We start from the raw sequence: 13,055 nt of genomic DNA, 5'->3' as shown, positions 1-13,055 counted from the left end.
TTGGTATTAGGAAATCTATAGATGGCACCGATTATCAGGAGGATTTAAGGGATTTACTGGAGAACTTGGCAAAGGTATATTCACAATAGTCGTCTCTATCACTGATGACACTATTGCAGATGAAGGTATCTTTGTAATATATTGCAGTGCCACCTCCTTTTTTATTAGGCCTGCAGTTATGAATGGCTTTATAACCAGCTAAATTGTAGAGTTGGGTACAGTCTTTACTTAGTCAAGTTTCTGATAAAATGATGAATGATAATTTAGTACCTAGTGCTGTGAGTAGTGCATTTATATCATCAAAATGTTTACCAAGTGACCTAACATTTTGGTTGTAAACTGATAAGCAGGTGCTATTTAGGAGTTTGTTTTTTGCAAGATTTGCTGTGTAATACCTGCAATAATGATGATCAATGTGCTGATTTGGTGGGTATGAGACAGAAGATTTCGATCAGGATCAATATCAATAAGCATATAGATACAATAATGTCACGATACAATAAGATAAGCAATTACAAGAACAGTTAAATACTAAAACTGCTATAAATAGAAAGTAATTGTAGCAAAACACAACAATAAACGTAGATACACAAAAAATAGAAATAATTAGAAGTAGAGCAAAGATTCCCGTAGATAGCCAGGAAGGATACAGTAATTAGGTTAAGAGAGAAGAAAAAAAACAGTAGACTGACAAGAATAATATATAGCAAAAAATAGAGACAAATAATAAACGTAAAGTAAAGATAATCTTAAAAATCAATTATTTAATATAGCTTAGTTGTTAACCTATAATTAGTATGAACTTAAGAAAAAAAAATGAGCTCAATAATTTATTACAATAAATGATGTATAAATCATATTACAATTAAATTTAAAAATTAAAATAAAAAACAAAAATAACAGGGTAAGATTATATTTATGAGCAAGATTTTACTAAGACACTGAGGTAAATGCTTACATAAATACAAAGTCTGCTATAATTAGAGAATAATTATAGCAAAACACAACAATAAATGCAAGTAAACAAAAGAATTGAAACAATTAGAAGTAGAATAAAGATCACTAGAGCCATGAAGGATACACAAGCTTGGGGAGAGAAAAAAAAAAGCAGTAGAGACTGTCAAGTTGAATATATACAAAATTTGACAAATGATGATTGTAAAGTCAAATAATCTTAGATAATTAATTTTATTTACCTAAGTTTTTTAACCTATAATTAGTATGAACTTAATTAAGAGAACAAAATGAGATCAATAATTAATTTCAATAAATGACATAAATCAGAACAATTAAATTTAAAATTTAAAAAAGAATAGGGTAAGATTAGATGATTTAGATTAGATTTGGAGCGGGACAAACTTGTCTTCGGCTTCCTTACACTTCTACCTGATGCAGTTCATCATGTCTTGGGCCGTCTTTTCCCTGAGTTCTGTTTCCCATGTTATATCTATTAGAAATTTTCTAATCTCACATAGTTTCCCTTTCGGAATGCCAGTCTTTTGTTTTCCGTACCCTCCTCAAGTTCATTAACCCTTCTTCAACTAGATACTCAAACGTCAGTACACTGTGGTCGCTCATTCCTACTGGGGCCTCGAAACTGATTTCCCTTAGTTCGGAGTCGTTCCGAGTGAAGACTAGGTCGAGTCTCGCTAGTTCAACGTTTCCTCTCATCCTTGTGGGTTTCCTGAAATGCTGGCCTAAAACATTTCTTGTCGCCACCTCCAATAGTTTAGCCCTCCATGTATGTTCACCTCCATGCGGTTCCTTGTTCTCCCAGTCTATCCTTTTGTGAATGAAGTCCCCATAATGAGCACATGGGATCTATTTCTACAGGCAGCAGAGGCTGCCCTCTCAATTATAGTGTTAACTGCTATGTTTTTGTTGTCATACTTTTGCCTGGGTCTTCTATCATTTGGTGGAAGGTTATATATCACTGCTTCTACTACTACTCATGGTCCTCCTATTGTTATGATGCCTGTAATGTAGTCTCTGACTCCCTCACAGCCTGGGATAACCATCTCCTTGAAACTTAATTCCTTTCTCATTAGTAGGGCCACTTCACCTCCTCCCCTTCCTTCCCTCTCTTTCCTTATTACAGTGTAGTCCTGGGGAAACACTGCATTTGTTATGATTTCTGGGTGTTTTGATTCTGTGAGTTCAATTATGTTTGGGTCCACTTCTTGTGGTCTTTCCCTTAGTTCACTTGCCTTGCTTGTAATCCCATCTATGTTCGAGTACATCTACCCTGACTCTCTTCTGTTCTCTCTCAGTTTCTGTTGGTTTCCCTGAAGCAGAGAAACAGAGAGAGTCCGGGATGAGAGGGCTGAGAAAAGGAGCCCCTGGGGGATCTGGGGTGTGTGGGGGTTGGGAAGATCTGGTATGAGGAGGTAGGTGGAAGAGGGAGGGGGAGGGGGAGAGAGCTTGCGGGTGGGGGAGAGACAGAGGATTGGGAAGGGGGGGGGTGAAAGGTGGAAACTTGGGAGGGGGTGGGTGGTGAAAGGTGGAAACTTGGGAGGGGGGGTGGTGAAAGGTGGAAACTTGGGAGGGGGGTGGTAAAAGGCTGAAACTTGGGAGGGGGGGGGGTGTGAAAGGTGGAAACTTGGGAGGATGGATGAGAGGGGGAGGCTAAAGAGAGGGGGAGCTTGTGGGTGGGGGAGAGACAGAGGATTGGGAAGGGGGGGGGTGAAAGGTGGAAACTTGGGAGGGGGGTGGGTGGTGAAAGGTGGAAACTTGGGAGGGGGGTGGTGAAAGGTGGAAACTTGGGAGGGGGGTGGTAAAAGGCTGAAACTTGGGGGGGGGGGGGTGGTGAAAGTGGGATGGTGGGTGGAAACTTGGGAGGATGGATGAGAGGGGGAGGCTTGGGGGAGTGTGGGAGAAGGGGAGGCTTGGGGGGGGGGTACAGGAGAAGGGAGGGCTTGGGGGGGGAAGAAGGGAGGTCCTAGGAAGGGGTAGGGGAGTGGTGGAAGGGTGCCCTAGGTGGGCACCTAATGGGGGGCTGGCAAGGGTTGGGGTCGGTAGGATGTTTTTTGGGTGGAAAGTAGGGGTGGTGCTTCTCTCACTGTGGCTGTTGAACTGTTCGTGGAGGGTTCCCCACTCCCCTCTGGGATTGTAGGGTTCAGGTCTGTAGTACCCTGATTCCTTTCTTTCTCCCTGCGCTCCCTCCACGTGTCTGCTGCCCTCATTCTCTTGTCCCTTGTCATATCCCTCTGCAAGAATACTTTTTTGAACTTAGTACATTTGCCAGTCTGCTCTTCCTTGCCAACAATTCCTCTTTGTGTTCTTGCTCGTGAATACTACCTTTATCAATCGGTCTCTGTCCTTGTTGTATTGTCCGAGTCTAAAAACCTTTTCAATATTCTTGTTAGCCCACTCCATATTTACCCCTTTAGGGATCTCATTAACTTCGTTTTTGTTCTTATCTCTACTCTCCGCAGGACTGGATTCTGTTTGCTCCTTAATGCATATATTACTACTGCTCTTTTTTGCTGTATCATCCTGCTAGTACTTCTAGGTGCTTCCTGAGAAGAAGCCACTGGCAACTTCCATTACTTCAGACCTAACTTCATTTTTTTTTAAACAATTCTGCAAATGAGGGTTGTTTTGTAGAAGTCTCCTCTACAGGAACATTACCATCTCCTGAGGGATAGTTTGTGTCTGATATTGGGGTGGATTCTCTTTCAGGCTTCTTATTACTCATTTGCTGCCTTCAGCTCATCTGCAGGTTGATTACCGTCTCCCTCATTACCCTCAGTCCTTCCCTGAACTCACTCAAACATTTGTTCGAAAGCTTCCCTAATCCTCTGCGAGAGAGAGAGAGAGAGAGAGAGAGAGATGAGAGAGAGAGAGAGAGAGAGAGAGAGAGAGAGAGAGAGAGAGAGATGAGAGAGAGAGAGAGAGAGAGAGAGAGGAGAAGGGAGGGAGGGAGGGAGAGAGGGAGGGAGAGAGAGAGAGAGAGAGAGAAAGAGAGAGGAGGAGAGAGAGAGAGAGAGAGAGAGAGAGAGAGAGAGGAGAGGAGAGAGAGAGAGAGAGAGAGAGAGAGAGAGAGAGAGAGAGAGAGAGAGAAGAGAGAGAGAGGAGAGAGAGAGAGGGAGAGAGAGAGAGAGAGAGAGAGAGAGAGAGAGAGAGAGAGAGAGAGAGAGAGAGAGAGAGAGAGAGGAGAGAGAGAGAGAGAGAGAGAGAGAGAGAGAGAGAGAGAGAGAGAGAGAGAGAGAGAGAGAGAGAGAGAGGGGGAGAGAGAGAGAGAGAGAGAGAGAGGGAGAGAGAGAGAGAAGGAGGGAGGGAGAGAGAGAGAGAAGGAGGGAGGAGGGAGAGAGGAGGGAGAGAGAGATTGAGAGAGAGAGAGAGAGAGAGAGAGAGAGAGAGCGAGAGAGAGAGAGAGAGAGAGAGAGAGAGAGAGAGAGAGAGAGAGAGAGAGAGGAGAGAGAGAGAGAGAGAGAGAGAGAGAGAGAGAGAGAGAGAGAGAGAGAGAGAGAGAGAGGGGAGAGAGAGAGAGAGAGAGGAGAAGTGTTTGTGTGTGAGTGTTTATTGTGAAAGGGGTGGTACGGCGAGGGGGGGGGGGAGGGGTTAACCAGTAGAGGGATTGCATGGGAGTGAGGGAGAGCGAGAGGAGTAGTGGAAGGAGGGAGAGCGAGGGAAAGTTGTGGATAGATAGGGGCAATAGAATGGATAAGGGGGGGCAGATGGGTACAGGGCGTGGAAGGGAGGTACGGAGAGAAGAGTGTGAGGGAGGGAGGGGGGGGGGGGGGAGAGGAGAGCAAGGAGGGTGGGAGGTAAAGAAGGAATAAAGGATGGTGTGTACTCACCTAATTGTGCTTGTGGGGGTTGAGCTCTGGCTCTTTGGTCCCGCCTCTCAACTGTCAATCAACTGATGTACAAATTCCTGAGCCTACTAGGCTATATCATATCTACATTTAAAACTATGTATGGAGTCACCCTCCACCACATCACTGCCTAATGCATTTCATCTGTTAACTACTCTGACACTGAAAAAATTCTTTTTAACGTCCCTGTGGCTCATTTGGGTACTCAGTTTCCACCCGTGTCTCCATGTTCACGTACCACCCGTGTTAAACACTTAATCTTTATCGACCCTGTCAATTCCTCTGAGAATTTTGTAGGTAGTGATCATGTCTCAATACTCTTCAGTGTTTTAGTGTCGTGAGGTGCATTTCCCGAAGCCTTTCCTCGTAACTCATGCCTCTTAGTTCTGGGACTATCCTAGTGGCATACCTCTGAATTTTTTCTAGCTTCGCCTTGTGCTTGACAGGGTACGGGCTCCATGCTGGGGCCGCATACTCCACGATTGGTCTTACATATGTGGTATACAAGGTTCTGAATGATTCCTTACACAGGTTCCTGAAGACAGTTCTGTTGGGAAGAAAGCTTACTCTCTATTTATTAATTGAAGTTTAATTAATTAATATTTAAATTAATCGAAGGACCACCCTATTTTTACTGAAAAGGGAAACAGATATATGAACAATAAACAAGGACTGAATACCAGTGCCTGTGGATAATATAACTATTAAGAGTTATTCCTTAAACCTTATTGGAGTGTAAATTAAATTAATGTTCGAAAATAAACTTTCCGTCCTTCACAAAATGGGGGTTAATACCAGAAGTAATATACTCCCAGTATGCTTCATCGAGGCTGGTTCTTCCTCGAATAAAATTAGTAACTCTTACTAAGGTATACACAAATAAACATTAAATAAATTGGTTTGTGGCAAGAATATTATATGATGGCTAAACAAGAAATCATTCTCATATAAAGTTCATGAGACTATCAATTTACTAGACTTCTTATATCATGTAACTTTATATTCTTAAATGACTACTAGTTCTCTACCGTCACGTAATGAAATAACCTAAATTGAACAAATTCAGCTGCTTAGCTGTGATAGTGAACGGAGATGCAGAGTCGTGATGGCGTCGTCTGGTACTTGCTGTAACACGTGTGCCCGAGCGTGGCGTGGGAAAGTGAGACCACGGTCGCTTATACACTGTCTGAAATTCCAACTAAATGTACAAATTGTCTATACCAGATAAATTGTGTCATCACTATTCATTAGGAGGGACAGAGCAAATTCCTTACAGAGGTACTTGTAGTTTGGGGAGGTCTTGTGATATAACGATGGACAGTGTTATAAAATTAAAAGAGCTCAGTTAAAATTATGTGAACACTTAACCTGCTGGTTGTCCATCGATGCAATCCTTGGATCGCTACTAGGCCGATTAATAGCAAGGGCCTGGTGTAGTGGTTGGTAATTCCCCTCTCCCCGGACACTTGTGTCGCAGTTATGGTGGCGTCTCTAGCAATGGCATCGCTACGAATGGCGTCGATACGCCTCCGTCGAGAGTTGATTCGCAACTGCATGGCGTCGCCACTTTTCCGTCTCCCTCAACCCTCTCTCACGCATTCGCAATAGAATTTAGTAAGGTAAGGACAGAAAATTCTTTTCGTGTAAATACTTTATGTAATGCATTAATGAGAACAGAGTTGCAATTGTAGGGAATTAAATATTATCTATATTCTCGTTAAATGGTGTTAATCGAGAAATGGAGAGAATTTCTATTTCCTCCATAGCGTTTGGATATAACAGATAAAACTGTTATATAATGACAATTTAAGTTACTAACTCGTGTTTATTGAATCACTATTCATAATATTTTCAGAGATTAATTCTTATAAATAATACTGATAAAGGTTGAGAACATTATTCAATTCTCTAACATGTTGGTAATAATTATGTCTTGCTGGACATTATCTGACGCAATATGCCTCTCGATATCGTGAGAATTTTAGTAAATGACGCGCAGATAGAGAATATTAATTTATGTTAGCACTACAGTTAGTAGAGTTAATAGTTACTGTACTTAGTATACAATAGTGATGTATTATGATACAATAGGAATGTATCAGTGTTGGAAATTTCCAATATAACTCCGTGGGGGGGACTCGGGTCGCAGTTCAATGTTGAGTACTGACGTACCTATTCCCAAGTTAATTTAATGTTAGTATGTTAGTAGGTTAGAACGCACATAACGGATGTCCCATATTTGTCAAAGACATATAAGACTCTTAAGTCTTGTGAGGGAACTCATGTTAAATGTAAAACATGGCATTGTTGAATCATCTAAAGTTAATAATTACTAAAGCTTACAATGTACTCAATGACTGGTGTCGAGATGATGTGTAATGGTTATTTTACTGAGTCTTAAAGTTTTGTAAACTCATAGGTTCTCTAAACGGAATAATGGTATAGTTTATAGCCTACACAAAGACATTAATGATTAAATCATGCAATTCAAGAAAACTGAGAATCCACAGTGAGGTGAATGTCCTGGGTCACTGTGACTTGTAACTGATTAGTTACGAGACATCACAACACGGTATCATCATGACTACCTTAAATTGGATGGTAAATTATTTGCTCTTAGTCAAAGCTAAAATAGGCTTGTAGTTTCCGTTTGCATTGTTGAGCAGCTGCTCTAAGTGGACGTGTGCTCGGGGTATCAGAATTGTTGTCCTCAGAAACTGTAGGTGAAGTTGGTTCTGTTGAACACTCTCGTTCAGCTAATTCGAGAGGTACCAACTTCTCTAATGTTTTTAGGGTAGTAGTGCCTCGGCACACATCCCTTACTACTCTCAGGATGCCTTGACGATCTGGGTGAATAGAGACAATCTTGCCTATAGGCCATTCTGACCTGGGTCCATCACTGTCAATCAACACTAGGTCTCCTGGTTTGAGTTGAACCTTATTATAGGGGCTCAAAGCTCCATAGTGATACTCTCGTAGAGCGGTGAGGTACTTTCGAGTCCACACCTCATTCCACCTTTCAATTACCCTCGAGAGATGTTGATAACTTTCCACTAAATCACTCTTAGTCACATGGGAAGGGTCGACTGGCTCCTCTTCTGCCAAAGGTATCAGAGGGCTCAGCAGGCCTCCATGTATTAAATGTGAGGGACTCAGGGGTTCTTTCTGGGTGAAGTCATCCGATAGGTAAGCTAAAGGGCGGTTGTTGACTCGTGCCTCAGTTTCTTCGACGAGTGTTTGCAATTCAGGGAAACAAATTTTCTGTCGATACAAGGTCTTCCTTAAACATTTCTTGACAGTCCCTACCATACGTTCGTAGAAACCACCTAGCCAGGAAACTCTGGGAGCCATAAATTTCCCATGGCATTGTCGTCTTTGCATTACAGACTGCACTTCTGAATGATTCCATATCTCACGTAGGAAGGCTTCTCCTGCCACAAAATTTGATCCATTATCGGATATCATTAGTTTGGGGCAGGGTCTGCGAGCTGCAAATCTACGAAAGGCTTGGATGAAGGCTTTTGCACTCATGTCAGAAGTCACTTCTAGGTGTACGCCTCGTGTGGTTGCACATGTGAAAAGGCAAATATAAACCTTCACTGGTACCTTATCTGGAGTGCCAGTGAGAAGTAAGGCTCTTGTGTAATCGACACCAGTGGTCTCAAAAGGACGAAGATGGACTACTCTCTCCTTAGGGAGTGGTGGAGGTCCTGGGTAAGGACCGAGCGTCGTATCTATTGCAGATTACACAGGATTTAATGAGCGATTTGACAGTTTGACGACCTTGAGGAAGCCAATATTTCTGTCTCAAGTCGGTGAGAGTGTCTAACACTCCACCATGTAGAGTATTATACTGATGATGGTGTAAAACTTGAAGTTTTGTGATAATGTGGTGACGTGGTAGATGGATCGGATTCTTTGTATCCAAATCAATTTCTGCATGAAGCAGACGTTCTCCTACACACGTAGTATATTGTAAGTGTTGGTATCATACCAGATACCTAGAGACATGGTTAATTTATCTGGAAGATTTTCATATTCACTTCCGTACGTCTCTTGTTGTACACGTTTGATCCAATAGAGGATAGGATTGGGAAACTTATGTCGGATTCCTATCTTAGCAAGAAAGTCAAACACATGTGCTGTCACTCTTAGTAACTTACTCAAGTTGGAATAATTATGAGGATTAATAGTTAAGGTCCGATGAGGTTCTGGGTCTTTTATGGGAGTAGTGATATTGGTCACTATGACTTGTGGTTTCTGCTTTGGCCACTGACTACTAACAAGCCATGAAGGTCCATTCAACCACATCGAAGACGTGATCAACTGTTTTAATAATAAACCTCTTGAAAGGTAATCTGCAGGATTGTCCTTAGTGGGAACATGTCTGAATTTGTATCCAGCAGATAATTCATGGATTTCCCTAACGCGATTGCTAACGTAGGGATTTTTATTGTTATTATTTCTTACCCATTGTAAGACTGCCTCATTGTCGGACCACACTACTATCTCACCAAAGTGAATATTGTTGAGTGTCTTGGTCAGGCAATCAGCCAATCTTACTCCCACCAGCAATGCAGTCAACTCCATTTGAGGTAAAGATCTCTTCTTGATTGGAGCAACTCTTGCTTTAGATGTGAGTAAAAATCATTGTACATTATTGACTAAGTAGGCTGCAGCTCCGTATGCTTTACCAGAGGCATCGCAAAAGACGTGCAAATTAGTGGGTAAGTTTTGTCCTGAAGCATTACGAGGAAATTTCAAAACACCTAATTGATTGAAATCCGTTGTGAGTATTTGCCATTTATCCTGCAACTCAATTCGCAACGGATCATCCCATCCCATATGTTTCTGCCAGCATTCCTGCATGAGGAGTTTACCCCTTATTAAAATAGGACTAAGTAAGCCCAAAGGGTCAACTGGTTCACTGACATACGAGAGTAATTTTCTCATGGAAAGGGCTGAATTATTGGTTTGTACTGACAATAATTCACAATAATAGACAATAATTTGTACTGACATTCATCTCGTCGGTAACTGTGTTCCATTCCACGCCCAGAACTTTTAATTGATTAGGTACCCGATAACCAGGAAATTCTTTCTCGATTATCTGGTTTAATGATTTGTTGTTTGAGGCCCATGATTGTAGTGGCATATTGGCTCCTAGCAACTCACGATTAGCCTCATGGTAGATTTCTACCAATTTTGATTTGTCATTAGTAGTTCCTTGGAAATTGTCTACATAAAAGTTGTTGCTAATCTCCGATTTATAAGGGCTACCTGACTTCTTCAAATGTGTATCCAATGTTGCTTGAAGTAGAAACGGTGAAGAAGTCGCGCCGAATAGCACAGAGGCAAACCTGTAGGTTACGACATCACTGTCAGGATCCAGTGGGTCCTTAATCCAGAGAAATTTGGTGTAATTATGATCCTCCTCTTGTAAGCCTACACTAAGGAAAGCTTTACTGATATCAGCAGTATAAGCAAAAATACCAGTATGGAATCGTAACAATACGTCATGTAGCCTTTGTGGCAGGCTAGGTCACGTTTGGAGACATTCATTCAAGGACACGCTGCTTGCCTTCACTTTGGCACTACAGTTGAAAATGATACGTATTGGTGTCGTCACTGAATCTTTCACTACAGCGTGATAGGGTAAATAGTGACCGGTTTTTCGGTCATCATTATCAACAACTTCAATAAATTTACTGTCGAGTTGTTGTTGAATTAATTGATGATACATGTTCAATTTATTTGGCTGTTTCTTCTGCCATATTAATTGAGACTGTAATTGGGAGGCTGCCATGAAATAATTAACTGGAAGTTGTAGATGATTTAACTTCCATGGCAGTCTCACGCAGTATTGTTTGTCTTTATAGACAACTGTGTCCAGATATTGCTGGTAAGTCCACATATCATCAGGATTCTGTTTATCAGGGACAATACCTAAAGTGTCTAAATCCCACAGACGAAATACAGGTGGATCAGACTCATTATTTTCAGATATTTCTCTGAAATGTAGGGGGTGACTGTTCCAAGCCTAGTCACGCCACTATTGAATTGTTAATTTGTTTGTTGGTTGATACAGATTTTTGTTGGAAAAGCACCGGTCCAGTAAGCAATTTGCCTCCAGCAGATGACAACAAATTCATTCCGTGTTGTCTGGTGCATTCTGTTATAAATCTGTAATAATAGTCAGCACCTATTAGGATACTAACATCTGTGAGGCAGTCCGAATTTTTTTGTGATCCGCTAGCCTCATGCAGTTTCGTCTGAGATATTTCGCAGTGTGAGCTAGTCCTGTGACCTGCAGGTCTGAAGGAAGCTTATCTACTACTACGGCTTGTATTGAATTAGTGGATGATCCAAGTCTTACTAACACCTTGACTACTTGATATTCACGAGGTCCACTATTAGTCAAGAACCCAGAGATATTCAATTTCACACGTTTGGCAGGTTTTAATTTTAACTGCTCAACTGATTGTTGTGTGATGAAAGTTTTCTGTGATCCTTGATCAAAGAGACCTCTAGTATTACCCTAGACTTGCTATTAATTAGTTTAAGTTGAGCTGTAGGCAGAGTGGTATTATTGCCTGACTCAGTAGCAAGTACATTGATTTCTTGGTGTACCTTGCAATATTGCACTGTGGTAGAATTCATAGAATCCTCCCTAGGTGTTACAGATTGTGATGATGTCTTTCTACATAAGGCATAAAAATGTATACCTTTGTTGCATCTACTGCACAACCGTAGATGTACTAAACATTTACTGGGATCATGAGAACCCATGCACTTGGTGCATCTGTGTAATTCTTGTAGTCGTTTAATCCTGGCATTAAAGTTAGGATAAACATTGCACTTATAGGTGATATGTTCTTGTTCACAGAACAGACACTTTCTCTTGCTGAGTTTGTCTTCTTGGCAGACACATCAGCTACAGTCTCAGAGGGAGATACTGAATAAATACCTATGCTACTACTCTTCTTTCCAGTGGATGGAGCAGTGTTAGGCTTGAATTTATTAGACTTATTCAAAGTCGATTTTGGTTTGACTGAGTTGTCATTGTCAGGTTGCTTAGGCTCAGGTTTAATCTTATCATGAGTTTTCAACCTGTTGACTGTTATTCTTAGTCCCTCGAATAATTGCTCGAGAGTGAGAAACTCGGTTTTATAGTGTGAGCAGATTTCTGCTAAAATATTTCGAGGTAATTTCCTCTGCAAAAGTAGCTTAATTGACCATTCGGAGGCTGGTACATCCACTTTAGTACCTAAGGCATTCACTAGAGACTCAACTTTAGTACCTAAGGCCTTCACTAGAGACTCTACTTCTAGATCAGTTACTGGATCTGGTGCATTCAGATCCAGTAACTGATAATACAGGTTAGCTATACTCAACTCCTTGTTGCAATAGTTCAACTTTAGTAGTTTTATAGCTTCCTCATAATTACTCTCAGTGAGAGCTAGATTATTTATGACCTTTTAAGCCTCCCCTTTGAGAAGACTGTTCAGGTATGAGAATTTAGAAACTTTATCAAGAGGTTTTTTATGTATATGAACTTCAAATGAAGTCCAAAATTTGTCCCAATTTTCTTCATCCGGCCCTGCAAATGTAGGTAAGTCTAAAGTAGGTAGACGAACCTCAGGTAATTGATTACTGGATTGAGACACAGGATTATTTGCATTGAATTTATGTTGACTTACTATATTACATAGTACATTAAGTTTACCTTGAGTGTCATCTTCATACTGAGAAGTTTCTGCTAGAGTTTGATAAATTTCATCAAGATCAGTTTCAGCTGCATTCAGTATGTCAAGATAAGACCTGATTGTAGATCTGACTTGATCAAATTTGAGATCAGCTACTCTCAATGATGTTTCTAATTGATGGTAAACACTGGGAGTTGCCTTAGATAAAGTTTCAGACTTATTAATCAGTCTGGTTAAATGACCTTTAAGGCCAATATAGGTTCTCCTTAATGTTCAGGAGTAGCCATGGTGGCTTTAAGTCCAAGTTTCATAGGACTTGAATAAGTATTGCTAATGTATAATATTGCTAATTTGATGCATCACGTTAGTGTGATCTCTGTGTGTGATGATGTAAGGGCGAAGAGGGAGAACGGCCTATTGACATAGCTTGGGTGCAGGGGGGTTGTGTAAAAGCCTGGTTTGTGCCTCGGAGGCTACGGGATCCTGTAAGTTCAGTAGAACTTCAGGTTTCAACCCTTTTAACCCTGTC

The 13,055-nt window shown here is 41.2% G+C and overlaps 1 protein-coding gene across 1 annotated transcript; it reads right to left on the bottom strand.

Annotated features, from left to right (window-relative positions):
* Positions 1–7,436: 7,436 nt before the first annotated feature.
* LOC138354232 (uncharacterized) lies at positions 7,437–8,285 on the bottom strand. The gene has a single exon (XM_069308119.1). The coding sequence runs from the start codon at positions 8,283–8,285 to the stop codon at positions 7,437–7,439; it is 849 nt and encodes a 282-aa protein (XP_069164220.1).
* Positions 8,286–13,055: the final 4,770 nt, after the last annotated feature.

Source organism: Procambarus clarkii, chromosome 62 (assembly GCF_040958095.1).
Source record: "Procambarus clarkii isolate CNS0578487 chromosome 62, FALCON_Pclarkii_2.0, whole genome shotgun sequence".
NCBI classification, from domain to species: domain Eukaryota; kingdom Metazoa; phylum Arthropoda; class Malacostraca; order Decapoda; family Cambaridae; genus Procambarus; species Procambarus clarkii.
Note: the sequence above shows the minus strand (reverse complement) of the source record. Positions and strands in the feature narration are given on the sequence as shown.

Bases quoted from the DNA above. Each gene is read 5' to 3' on its own strand.
- LOC138354232 (XM_069308119.1), bottom strand. From the start codon at position 8,285: ATGATATCCGATAATGGATCAAATTTTGTGGCAGGAGAAGCCTTCCTA.